Source organism: Mauremys reevesii, linkage group 15, assembly GCF_016161935.1.
Source record: "Mauremys reevesii isolate NIE-2019 linkage group 15, ASM1616193v1, whole genome shotgun sequence".
NCBI lineage: Eukaryota > Metazoa > Chordata > Testudines > Geoemydidae > Mauremys > Mauremys reevesii.
Genome location: NC_052637.1, coordinates 14,101,099 through 14,115,171, shown reverse-complemented (window position 1 = coordinate 14,115,171; position 14,073 = coordinate 14,101,099). Strand labels below are relative to the sequence as shown.

At 48.5% G+C, this 14,073-nt stretch overlaps 1 protein-coding gene across 1 annotated transcript; it reads left to right on the top strand.

Moving 5' to 3' along the window:
* The first annotated feature begins 4,553 nt into the window (after positions 1–4,553).
* LOC120383103 (histone H2B.2-like) lies at positions 4,554–4,988 on the top strand. Its single transcript, XM_039500728.1, has one exon. It carries the CDS (start codon positions 4,554–4,556, stop codon positions 4,986–4,988), a length of 435 nt encoding a protein of 144 aa, XP_039356662.1.
* Positions 4,989–14,073: the final 9,085 nt, after the last annotated feature.

Genomic DNA, 14,073 nt, shown 5'->3' with positions numbered 1-14,073 from the left:
ATGGCCTGAGCATGAAAGTTTTAGTTCATTGTAGGTGTTTGTAAAAATAGGTGTGTAGCGCCCCTCTCCACCTGGTTACCTCCTTTAATGCCAATGCGCTTACAGGTTTTGATGGACAGGTCTGGGTTCTTTTGGATCCCGCCACTCACTCAGCAGGGTGAATCTTCTTTCTTTTTTTTCTATTAAATTATTTGGCGGTGCCTCCACCCCCCTCGCTCCTTCCTGGCAGGGTCACCAGGGCAGCTTGGGCAGAAAATTCTGGCTACAGAGTAATCCCCACTTACTTGCTAGACGATTGGAGACTTCCAAGAAATAACACAAACATAAAAATACATTAAACACACAATTATATTAAACAGGAGATAAATACAACATAACAGGGTGAAACACTATTTTTAGGGTCACCGGTGCCCACACTGAAAATACCCGTGACTTGATGTAGCAAATGTAAAATTAGTGTCCCGTTGGTACACGTACTTTGCTAGGGCCCTTGAGGACCTATAACCACAAAATTCTTCTCTGCAGTGTTTAGCAGTGTGGCTGACTGGGTTCAGTACAGCCCAAAGGACTGGTAAAGGAGGTGGTAAATCCCTCCACCGGTGTAATATGCAGCAGGTTATAAAATCCTCAAACCCTCACTCCCTGGCTTGAGGACACAGTTCAGGGAGTAGGGGGTCCCAAAAACAAATTCCCTGACTAACTAACTAAAAGATGGTGCACTCACAAACTCCATGAATGATCCTCAGGTTCGAAGATGACACTGGACCCCTCAGTCACTGCAAAGGAGCTGCTGTCTGCTGGCAGGTATCCTCCTCAAGCAGGAATCAGGCTGAGTCGGTCCCAAGGTTTCTGCTCACCACAAAGGGGTGCAGGGCTCAAGATGTAGGTTATACAACTACCCTAACATCCAACTGTAGCCTCCTAGCCCAGCCTCCAGTCACACACTCAGCAGGCAGCTTCCCTAGGGAGCTGGAGGGCGAACCTAGCCTGGCTGGGGAAATTTCCCAGCAAACGCTACCAATTGGGAATCATCAGTGGGGAAGGAAAAACCCAGTTGAGGGATCTGCTGGCAAGTTCCTAGAGGCCTGTCCTCAGGGGGAACCCTGCATGCAGGCCTGGGACTCACTAGCTCCCCACACAGCCAGTCTTGCCCTTGCTGTGGCTCAGCTGGCTCCATTCTCTTAACACTGATTAAAAATAGTTTACCAACCAAAGCTAAGAAAATGCACTTCAAACTACCATTGCCTCATGGGAATGGAAGATCAGTAAAGATTCTCACACAATCCTAAGATTCTGAACTATTGAGATGAAGGGTGTGTACGGGGAGATCTTGGCTGACTAGCAAAATACATGGACCACTGGTGATAATTGGAATATTAATTATCATACTGATTGCCAAAAGCAGCTAAATCAGTAGGTCTTAACAGGATAACTAAGCAAGCAGCCAGCAGGGGTGGTGGGGGTGGAGGGCCTGAACATCTGTCCTTCCTGATAAGATCTCTGTCTAAAACACATACCTCAGCAATTTCAACAATCAGAGAGCTTATCTATATCTGCCCATTGGTGTTGACACCATGGGGCACTACTACCCCTGAAATGGATCTTTACTGACTCCAGGTGGAGCAGATTACTGTCATACCAGTGAAAAAGATCCACAGCAATTATTTTCAATATACAGCAGTTTATTGAGAAGGAATTACACAAGCGCTAAAGGGTTATATCAAGCACATAACTCCTATGTTAGACTTTAACAGCAATACATTAAGAGCTATGCCTTCCCCTTAACGAGCCTCTCTTTCACAAACACACACAAACAGGCCCTGCACTAGCTTCACACAGTTCCTGCTTGGCAAGCAGAGAAGGTGGTTACCAATTTTACAGACGGCTTCTTCTTTCCTGGTCTGTTCTTCTGAGCCCTCTGGTCTGTCTCAGATTCCCCAAAGCAAGGCCTCGGTTGCCTTGAGACCCCTCTGGTTCACAGTCCCACTCGAGCCCACGGAGGAGAGTTTTGGCTACTCCATCTAGCAGCATTGCTTCTTTACGCGTCAATTAAGGAATCCCAACAGTAATTTCATTTGCTTGATTTTTATACTCTTTCCTCAAAGGAGTCATATGTCCTCAAAGGAGTCCTGGCTTAAAAGCATGCCCAGTAGGTGTGTGGTTACTAATTTTTACCTAATTAGTATTTTTAGAAGGGGCAGGAGGGATGATACTGAACGAAGATCACCCCACGTCTACTCACTTATCAATCATTCACTCTAGCTCTCTGTGTGACCTTCCTGCTGTAAGGTCATTATAACCAGGTTGACCTGTGCTCCATGCTGGAGCTTTATATATGTGATATTTATTTTTTCAGGTGCCCATATTTGCTGACCAATAGGTTCAATATCGATTGTACACGCAGACTTTGCCAGTTCTTTATTAAATTTGCTTCTGCTTAAAGGATGCCCCTGCTCACAGGTTCCTTTGCAGCCATTCAGCCATGTTTAAGTCGTGGCAAGTTATGCTCTCATCATTCATTCAGTATGGCCACACCAGTTTGGCTCCATCCCAATAGTTGGGATGTGTTTGTCAGGGCCCTCAAGACGTGGACTCTGCAAAAAAAATCTGTCTATTTAATGGTTTGAGGAGACCTCTTGCTTAAACTTTGAAATTGTTTGCTTAACAAGTTTTTTTATTGACATGTTATTGTTAGAGTAACCTAAATAAATAAGGAGAGAAAGTATGGTGATTTTTCAGGAACACTTCATGGACACATCATAGGGTCCCCCAAGGCAACTGAAAGACTGGCCAATTGGATGGCTGTTCTTGTACCACTTGAAGACCTCTCCAGACTTCAGTAATTATTGATTTTTGGAGTGTTTTACTAACCAGTTGCAAATGTGTGTAAATGCTTCAGACTAAATAAAGTAAAAGGGCTCTTGTAGTGTACTGTTTGGGCCAATCATCTATCAGTCGGACAGACGTGGCTCCATTGATTTATTTCCTGCCACCGCCTCACCAAGAGTAATAGTTACCAAGAGCTTTGGGTTTTTAGAACCATGGTAACAGAGAGGCCATCATCCTTTTAGTAGTGAGTAAGAGTTATGTCCCTTCTCAAGCTCTTCCTGGTATTCCCTTCTTGTTATCAACAGCACCTGGCTTTGTTTGAGTTTAGGACGGTTGACTTTCATCCGGGAACTGCAACCCTGGATCTGACCAGAGCTCCATCTAGTCTGGGATCCTCTCCCTGACAGAGGCTAATACAAGAAATCTCAAATACCTAATTATGGTCTTTCTCGACTAGCCAATGAATCTGGGGTAAGGGTGTTAGGCACCCAACTCTCATTGAAAATCAGTGGGAACCTATGCACCTAACTCCTTTAGGTTCCTTTGAAAATCCCTGCCTGGGAAAACAAGGAAGAATGGAGTTGAGAAACAGCTTCCTGACAGATACTGCAGCCCCAGCTATCTCACAGTCTCAACATCTGAGTTTTCTTTGTTTTAGAAATATGCGTAAATGTATGCAGAGAGCAATCAGGTGGGAACATTTTCTTCATCATTCAGACATTTATAGAGTTCTCCTCCTTCTGTGCTCCATTTGTCTACACAGCAAAAAAAGACCCATGGCAGTGAGTCTCAGAGCCTGGGTCAACTGACTTGAGCTCATGCTGCAGGGCTAAAAATAGCAATGTAGATAAACCGACTTGGGTTGGAGGCCAAGATCACAGACCCTCCTTCCTTGCTGGGTTTCGGAGACTGGGCTCCAGCCCAAGCCCGAATGTCTATACTGTTATTTTTAGCCCAAGTCAGCGGATCTGGGCTCTGAGACTTGCTGCTGTGGGCTATTTTTTTTCTGTTATAGATGTACCAATGGATTCCAAAGCCAGAAGGGACCATTGGGATCATCTAGTCTGACCTCCTGTATAATACAGTCCACAGAACTGCCCCCAAATAATTCACCTTCCCTATGGTTCTGTCACCCTCCCTCACTGTGTCACAGCTCCAGTTTTGACTGTAACACCTTTGTGGCAAGGGAAAAGTCTTTTTGTGTTTCATGTGGCATGCTGGGCCCTCTTTTAGTTAACAGCATATAACAATGTTAATAAGAATCCTAAAAATCTGGCACAGTCCCTTAAGGGTTTGTTAAGGCAATTAGAGCCACAGGGAAAAAAATGTAAATGAATGAGTGAATCCATTGAAATAAATAATAAATGCAATGATAACATGATTAATAAACTGATAAGGGGCAGCAGGAGTCCTTTATAACCCCATAAAATCACCGTCATTCCAATTTTCTGACCAAGTGTCAACGAGCAGGTGGGGTATTACAATCCCTTTCGTTTCCAGGAGGGAGGGAATGGCTCACAGTCCCACATTGTGAGGCTCTGGAGTCAGTACACGCACCACCACTATGTGACGAGCCAGGGCATTGTCCCAGCCAGCCAATCCCAGGGCTCGGAGGTTACCCCTCATTTGAATGCTGGTAATTATATAAGGGGGCCACTGAGGGGAGGCTCATGGCATTCGCAGATGGTGAGGTGAGGAAGTGAGACGGGGAGCAGAACAGCACAATGGTGGCCACTCAGAGAGGGAAGAAAAGAGGCCAGAGGAAAAGGAAGCCCCAGCGAAGGAAGGCCACATGGAGGAAGCCACAGATAAAGCAGAAGAAGCTGCCACTCAAGGGAGGGAGGAAGGTGAGGCACAAGCCTGCAGTGAGGCAGGTGAGGCGAGGCCGGGGGCTGAAGCGCCCATATGATTTGTATGTGTCTAAGATGCTAAAGCAGCTGCATCAGGACAAGGTGCCCATGTCAGCCAAGGCCAAGGGAGCGATGATTTCCTATGTGAGGAAGGTCTACAACAAGGTGTCCTCAGCAGCAGAGTGCCATAGGAAGAACAGCGGCTCCTGCACCATCGGCTCGAAAGAGCTACAATCTGCTCTGAGGCGGGTGATGCCAAAGAAAGTGGCCAAGCATTTGGCCACTTCCATCAACAGCAATTCTCCATAGGGAAATGCCCCTTCCCCTTCCCCCCGTAGGCTGGTATAAGAGAAGAGAATAATACCGGGAGAAGGGAGAGGTACTAACTCCAGCCTGAGAGAGACCTCAAAGCCCATCTGGTTAAAAATCTGACAATGCCTTAAAGATGCCTAGCAATCCTGCACTCTGATCCACACAGGGAGACCAACCTTCGATTTTTCCTACAAGAGACTCAGTTACAGAATATACCAAATGGGTGAAAATGAATTTCCATCGCTAATCAGAAGAGGCCACCCTACTGCTGCCTTGAGTGAGTGAGAGACACAGACCTCTATTGAGACTACTACTTCTGGACCAGATTGAGACCTGTTTTCACTGGAAAGCAGAGGCCTTTGTGCTTCAGACTGGATCAGTGAAGATTTGGGAAAACACCCTCAAGCTGATGATGAAATGAGCAAGAGACTTTTCATCATAGTAGGTCCTGAACTATAAAGACTCAGAGATTTGCCATCATGAGGAAGGAAAGGATTGCACTGGGGATTTTCCTAAGAGGAAAAGTGGTATCTTGTGATTATAATAAAGCAGGATTTTAAGCAGCACTTTTTATTGTAATGTGTATTGGGGAATAATGAGGAGGGTGAGCTGCGCTTCAGAATATAATGTGAAGTATCGTGAGCATAGGCACCAACTCCATGGGTGCTCCGGGGCAGGAGCACACATGGAAAAAAATAGTGGGTGACCAGCACACACTGGTGGGTCCCGCCAATCAGCTCTTCCTCCTCCCTACCACCACCTCCTGCCTGCTGATGATCAGATATTCAGTGGTGGGCAGGAGGTGCTGGGGAGGAGGGGAAGAAGTGGGGGCAGGAAGAGGTGGAGTGAGGGTGGGACACACTCGGGGGAGGGGGCAGAACAGGGTGGGAAGAGGGGGGGCAGGGGTGGGGGCGGGACCTTGGGGAAAGGGTGAAGCGGGGGTCAAGCACCCCCTGGGAAATCAGAAAGTCGGTGCCTGTTATTGTGAGTTCTTACTGTATTGAACAGAGGAGCATTTCATGAATCCCTTTCAGTCACTTTTCCTGATCCGTATCACAGATTGAAAGTAACTATCCAGTCCAGGATGGTAAAAAGGCCACCGCTGGGAACTGAGATAAATACATTTTTTTATGAGATTTTAAACCATTCAGGGCTAGTCTGCACTACTGTGCTACATTGGTGCCGCTGCATTGCTGTACTGCATCTGGTCAAGATGCATTATGCCAACAGGAGAGCACTTTCCCATTTGCATAATTACTTCACCTCAATGAGAGGTGGAAGCGATGTTGGCAGGAGAGCATCTCCCGCTGACATCGCATGGTGTGGACAGCACTTGAAGTCAATGTTACTTGCATTGCTCGGGGGGTGGCTTTTTCTCACCCCTGAATGACCTAAGTTACATCGACTTAAGCGGTAGTGTAGATAAGCCCTAAGACGAAGAACGGACATACACCCTCTATAGAGGGAACACTCACAACACTCTCCAGTGCCTTAATATAAAAACGGCCATACTGGGTCAGACCAAAGGTCCATCTAGCTCAGTATCCTGTCTTCTGCCAGTGGCTAACGCCAGGTGCCCCAGAGGGAATGAACAGACCAGATAATCATCAAGTGATCCATCCCCTGTTGCCCATTCCCAGCTTCTGGCAATCAGAGGCTAGGGACACCATCCCTGACATCCTGGCTCATAGCCATTGATGGACCTAGCCTACATGAACTTATCTAGTTCTTTTTTGAACCCTGTTATAGCCTTGGTCTTCACAACATCCTCTGGCAAAGAGTTCCACAGGGTGACTGTGCATTGTGTGAAGAAATACTTCCTTTTGTTTATTTTAAACCTGTGCCCATTAATTTCATTGGGTAACCCCTAGTTCTTGTGTTATGAGAAAGAGTAAATAACACTTCCTTATTTATTTTATGCACACTTGTCATGATTTTATAATACCGTATTGTCCCGAGTATAGGCCGCACTTTTTCCCCCTAATGTGAGTGTTTAAACTAGGAATGCGGCCTACAATCGGGACAATAGCCGCGGCGGGAGCCCAGAGCCCTTTAAATCCCAGCCGCGGCCGGGAATCAGAGGGCTCTGGGCTGCCCCAGCCGTGTCCCCGCCTCCCCCGCCGCCTGGCTCCGACCCCGGCTGCGTCCCCGCCTCCCCCGCCGCCCGGCCCCAGCCCCAGCTCCAGCCCCAGGCCCGCGTACCTGCCTCCGCCGGCCACGTCCCCGCCTCCCCCGCCGCCCGGCTCCAGCCCCGTGTACCCGCCTCCGCTGGCCCCGGCCTCAGGGCTGCCCAGAGGGCAAGGGGCAATTGCCCCCAGCAGGGGCCCCCACGAGAGTTTTTTGGGGCCTCCGGAGTGGGGTCCTTCACTCGCTCCGGGGGGCCCGGAAAACTCTTGCGGGGCCGGGCACAGGAGCTTCTTCTGCTCCTGGTTTTCACCTGCGGGGGGGGGGGGTGTCCTTCCACTCTGGGGCAGAAGGACCCCCCACTGGCGAGTTACCACCCAAGCAGGACCCGCTGCCGAAGTGCAGCCTGGTCTTCGGCGGTAATTCAGCGGCGGGGGGCCCTTCCGTTCCAGGACCCGCCGCCGAAGTGCCCCGAAGACCCGCGGCGGGGCCTTCTGCTGCCGAATTACCGCCAAAGACCGGGCTGCACTTCAGCGGCGGGTCCCGCTTCGGCGGTAATTCGGCGGCGGGGGTGCCCCGCGGCGGGTCTTTGGGACCCTTCGGCGGCAGGTCCCGGAACGGAAGGGGCCCCCCCGCTGAAGACCCTGGGCCCCCGGAATTCTCTGGGCGGACCTGCCTGGCCGCGCGTCCCCGCCGCCCGGCGCCGGCCCCGGGTCCCCTGCTGCCCGGCCCGCGCCGCCCGTCCCGTCCCGCGTCCCCGCCGCCTGGCTCTGGCCCCGGCCCCGCATCCCTTCCCGGCCGCCCTACTCTGGCCGGCCAGCTACCTGGCTGGGAGTGACTTACATGCTGGAGGCTGTTTGTGAGCAGTCCAGGTCCCTGCAGCTCCCGCCACATCCTCCAGCTCCGGGCTCCAGCCGCATGACTCCTGCCCCGGCCCAGCATCCCGGGGCTCCTGGCTCCAGCCGCGGCCGGACTGTAGTGCCGCCAGCCACATCCAGGCAGCGCAGTAAGGGGGCAGGGAGGGGGTGTTGGAGAGAGGGCAGGGGTTCGGGGTGGGGGTGGATAGGGGTTGGGGGGCCAGAGGGCAGGGAACAGGGGGATTGAATAGGGTCAAGGGTCCTGGTGGGGCTGTTAGAAAGGATCAGGGGATGGATGGGGCAGTGGGAGGCAGTCAGGGGCAGGGGTTCCAGGGGCTGTCAGGGGACAGAGAGAAGGGGTGGTTGGATGGGGCAGGGGTCCCTGGGGTGGGGGGAGGTGTCAAGGAACGCGGGGGGTTGGATGGGGCAGGAGTTCGGGGGGGGGCATGATCCCTAACCCTAAGAACATTTGCTAATGTTGTTGATTGTTGTGCAGGGGAGAGGGTGAGAACTGTTCCCACCAGTCTCCTTGTTGTCCATTCCTTTTCCCTTCTTTATTTACAGTATAACTACAAAATAGTTTTCAATATTTCTGAGTATATAACATATGCCATCAAAAGCAGGACTACCAAAAGTGTTAAAAGTGTTAAAAATACTGGTACATGTCTTCCTATTCATTAAATAAAATACTGTTTTACTGTTCTACTAATGTGTATATTTTAAGTTAAAAAAAGTTAAAAATTTAATTTTTTTAAAATAGCACCAAACTTTAAGGGTGCGGCTTATAATCAGGAGTGGCCTATACTCGGGACAATACGGTATTTTATGTATAGTTGTGTCTTCTGAAGGATAGGTGGAGCCGCATGTCATCTGCATATTGCTGGCACTTGAGTCCATATGGTCTGACCAGTTCATCTACTGATTGCATATAGATATTGACTAAGGGTATGTCTACACTACCAGATTAGTTCGATTTAACTTAATTCGAATTTGTGGAATCGACCTTACAAAGTCGAATTTGTGTGTCCACACTAAGGACACTAATTCGACTTTGTGAGTCCACACTAACGGGGCAAGCGTCGACATTGGAAGCGGTGCACTGTGGGAAGCTATCCCACAGTTCCCGTAGTCCCCGCTGCCCATTTGAATTCTGGGATTTCCCCACAATGCATGCTGGGGGGAAAAATGTGTCGAGGGTGGTCTTGGGTAACTGTCATCATTCAACGTGCTTTCGGAAGTCTCAAGGGGAGATGGAGGAGCTTACTGACTCGCTCGGATCTCAGCGAAACCAATATCCCCATTGTTATTGCAGCTTGCTGTGTGCTCCAAAATCTCTGTGAGAGCAAGGGGGAGACCTTTATGACGGGATGGGAGGTTGAGGCAAATCGCCTGGCTGCTGATTACGCTCAGCCAGACACCCGTGCGATTAGAAGAGCCCAGCAGGAAGCGCTGTGCATCCGGGAGGCTTTGAAAGCTAGGTTCCTCAGGGAGCAGGAAAACCTGTGACTGTTCAGTTTCTTTACAGAGAAGCTGAACCTGCCCCTGCTTCAGTTACTGTTGACTTTCTTCTGCAGTTACATACCCTGTTCACCATGTTTCCCCGCTTCCAACACACGTTTAAAAATAAAGTTAATGGAACATTGTTAATTAACAATGTTTTCTTTATTAATGAATTAGTGTTAAAGGGTTGAAACAGGGACTCAGACTGTGGTGGGTAGGGTGTGCAGTGATGTTAACACCGCTTCTACACTCGAGGAATGATAGGCTCCTGCTCCTAGAGCGGTCTGCAGTGCCGGACTGGTTGTTTCAACGGAGCTTGCCATCCCTCCTTTTCGGGACTCTGTGTGCGGGGGCTACGTGACCTTGTGGCGGGGGAGGACGGTTACAGATTCCCCTGCTGCGTGGCTCTGTGGTCCGGGACAAGGACCGCTGCATAAGTTCTTGCATCCGAAGAAGTGGGTATTCACCCACGAAAGCTCATGCTGCAAAACGTCTGTTAGTCTATAAGGTGCCACAGGATTCTTTGTTGCTTTTGCATAAGTTCTGTAACCGCCCTCCCATGCCACAAAGTCACGTACCCCCCACCCACACAGAACATGGAAAACACTTCCCAGACTGACCAGGGTGCCTACTGACTGCACTGTGTGTGTGACCTGCTGTTGATCCTGCCCCCGTGTCTGTACCCTGGTAAAGGTGACTGTCCTATGCAATTAACAACCCCCTTCTCCCCCCCCTTCACAGACAGTCTTCTGTAGAAAAACTTGACGGAAATAGTAATTAACAGCAAACTACTTTTAATAATCAACTACACAGTTAGGGGATGAAACTGGGATTGGGGCTTCGGTGAGCCAGGAAGGGAAGGATGTCTCAACATTTAGGGAATGAGAGCCTTCTTGTATTTGTGCACTCTGCAGGGGTGCAGTGACAGTTTTCACGGCCCCTGTCGCCCCTCCTTCTTGTTACTTTGGGTGAAGGGGGTTTGGGACTTTGTGGCACGGGAGGGCAGTTGCAGATACAGTGCAGGGGGGCTCTGTCCTCCTGCCTGCGGTCCTGCAGAACATCCACAAGGCGCCGGAGCGTGTCAAATTTTCCCTGGGCATTTCCTGTGTGGCTGGTCAGAACATCCAAGCTCGGACTGCTGTCCAGAGCGTCAACAGAGTGGTGCACTGTGGGATAGCTCCCGGAGCTACTAAGGTCGATTTCCATCCACACATAGCCTAATTCGACATAGCCATGTCGAATTTAGCGCTACTCCCCTCGTCGGGGAGGAGTACAGAATTCGAACTAAAGAGCCCTCTAGGTCGAACTAATTAGCTTCCTGGTGTGGACGGGTGCACGGTTAAGTCGAATTAACGCTGCTAAATTCGACATAAACTCCTAGTGTAGACCAGGCCTAAGACTGGAAAACTGATCTTGTGGGAGTCCACAAGTGAGGGATCTAGTTTCCAATAACTACTCATTGGATGCATCCATCCAGGAAGGACATACGCCATTTTAGCTCATTCTGCCATAGCCCTGCCCCCTCTCTGCTGTGGGACAGCAGTGGTCCCAGCAGCCACCATCCACATGGTTAACAGTGGCGAGTGCTGCAGAGAGGTCCAGGAAGAGGAGAATGTGCCCTCTATCCACTGACAGCAAAACATCATCATCCGTCAGTGCCATGAAAGTTGTCCAGTGTTCAAGGTAAGTTTTGAGCAACCATCTGCAAGATGAACAGCTGCCCAGCATGGTTAGTAGAAGCCAGCATTCGGATGGTTATTACTGATGGGAAATGATAATATCTCCCTTCTAAGAGCAATTTTTCTGACACTACTATCTCTCCAACTTTGCTACCAAATGCAGTGCTCCCCACCATCTGTAGTCTTACTGAGTTCTACGGAGAACTCATGGTTATAAGTACTTCCCTTGGCTGTAAGTGTTTGAAGAACAGGGTTCTAAGAGAATCAGACATAATTCAAACAGACACAAGCATTTCAGTATGTTATAATGGAGATTCTTCATCACATTTTAAGCTATTTTTTCATGAAGGTTCAGAAAGTGACTTGTCTTTATTTTAGAGATGGAGATTTTCTGAGATTAGCACTTGTTCTATGTTTATATGTGTTTAGGGAGAGCTAAAAGCGAATATTTTATGTCACAAATAAATAGATTTGCAAGGCCTAAAATGCAGTACAGTTCCTCAGGGCTCTGTTAAGGCCATGGATGCCAAAAAATAAAATAAAATATGTGCCAAATTCTTCCCTTAGTTATTCTGGATTTAAACCTCCAATAACTCCAAAGATTTCAGCTAAATTACTCTGAATTGACACGAAAGTAAGAGAGAATACCTTAGCCCATCAAAAACAATGATGTTATTGTTAATAATAATGAATAACATTTAAACAAATATTTATTGCAAAAAATACTACTAAGTAATTGATAACATAATAAAAATACTAATAAAGTAATGCAATACAGTAAAATAAAATAAAACAGCATTATTAACACCTGTAATGCAATGCTAAACTGTATTATATGTTCAGCCATTAGGTGGAATGGTGTGTAAAATACCTTATTTAAACTAACCTCAGCCCTACCTAGCAGAGCATTAAAGGATGTGTAACTTTAGCGCCCTCGTGGCCAAGATGGAGTCTGCTCTGCAGGCAGCTCTGGCCAAGAGAAGGCGCGCACAGGAATGCAGCAGGAAAAATCCCTTCCACCCCAGGGGCACGTGTTCCAAACCCCACAGAGTGAACACACCCACCCACAGGAAAAGTACAATGGATATAAGAAAGGGAAATATTTATCTACAGAGGGATGAGAGGAAAAAACAATGGAAAATATAGGGGGAGCAGTAAAACAGGGCTGCATTCAAACCAAGGCCCCACAGGCCCAGTGGTAGCACAGTTGGAAAGGGCAGACAATGATCAATGTGTCTGCACACAGAGTTCAGGAGTCCTGATCAAAGTTCCAGTCCAGTGGTGAGTCTTGGGTGCTCCTGGTCCTCTTCGGTGCCAGTGAACTTTCCCCCAACAAACCCCTCCGGTGCCCTCTTCTGCCACTCTCTGCAAAGCCACACAGAGTGACCACCTCCCCACTTAACTATCTAGCAACCTCCCTCCTTGTTCCCAATGCAGAGTGACAAGCCACAGTGCTCACAGCCCCATGCAGCTCTGGGCAGCCGTGATACTGGGTCCAGATCTGGTCTGTCCTTCTGGGGCGATTTCCCCCTGGCACAGTGCTCCTCCTGGCTCCTGTCCTGGGGTGTCCTCGATCGGCCGCCCTGTCCTTCCCAGGCTTCAGGCAGGTTCTCTCCTGTTTCCTTTGCGAGGGCTTGCATGCTGCTGCCTCTCTCTCTCTCCCAGCTCCAGAGCCAGCCCCTGGAGTTTCCCTCCTTTTTTCTCACTCTCCCCTTCCCCCCTAGGAAAAAGATTTAAAGGGGCCATGCTCTCTAAACCCCAAAGGGGTTACAGATATTATGATGAACACATCTGGTGTGTATAAGCAAGTTCTGAAGCCAGTCCATATCTGGTACTGAAGAACATGCCTTGGTGTCAGAAGTAGACTAAGAACAGAAACAGAAGGAAAACAGGAACAATGGTTACAGACAGAAGGTTGTAGGATCTCATCAACATGCCACTCTTCAATGCCCCAGATAATTTCAGCTTTGACAAACCTTCACAATGGACAGACTGGAAACACTATTTTGCAAGATTTGGCATTGCTATCAAACTGCACAAAGAAACTGGAGATATACAGGTGTTACAAGAACAAATGGATATACACTGGACACTAGGAAGTTTAGACTTGAAATTAGATGAAGGTTTCTAACCATCAGAGGAGTGAAGTTCTGGAACAGCCTTCCAAGGGGAGTAGTGGGGGCAAAAGACATATCTGGCTTCAAGACTAAGCTTGATAAGTTTATGGAGCGGATGGTATGATGGGATAGCCTAATTTTGGCAATTAATTGATCTTTGTTTATTAGCAGGTAAATAGGCCCAATGGTCTATGATGGGATGTTAGATGGGGTGGGATCTGAGTTACTACAGAGAATTCTTTCCTGGGTGCTGGCTGGTGAGTCTTGCCCACATACTCAGGGTTTAACTGATCACCATATTTGGGATCAGGAAGGAATTTTCCTCCAGGGAAGATTGGCAGAGGCCCTGGAGGTTTTTCGCCTTCCTCTGCAGTGTGGGGCATGGGTCACTTGCTGGAGGATTCTCTGCAGCTTGAGGTCTTCAAACCACAATTTGAGGACTTCAATAACTCAGACATAGGTTAGGGGTTGTTACAGGAGTGTGTGTGTGTGTGTGTGAGATTCTGTGGCCTGCATTGTGCAGGAGGTCAGACTAGATGATCATAATGGTCCCTTCTGACCTTAAAGTCTATGAGTCATCTTTAATTTATACTATAAGGAAGCAAGCAGAGCATATCTTTAAATCCTTTGACTTTACTGAAGACAGTCACAAAGATGACTATGACAGGGTTCTGGCTATGTTTAATAAATACATACTTTATACCGCCGAGAAATGTGTTTTATGAAAAAGCATGTTTTCAGCAGAGAATTCAAAAACCAGGGGGAAATGTTGAATGTTTTATAAGAACTCAGCATGCATTGGCTG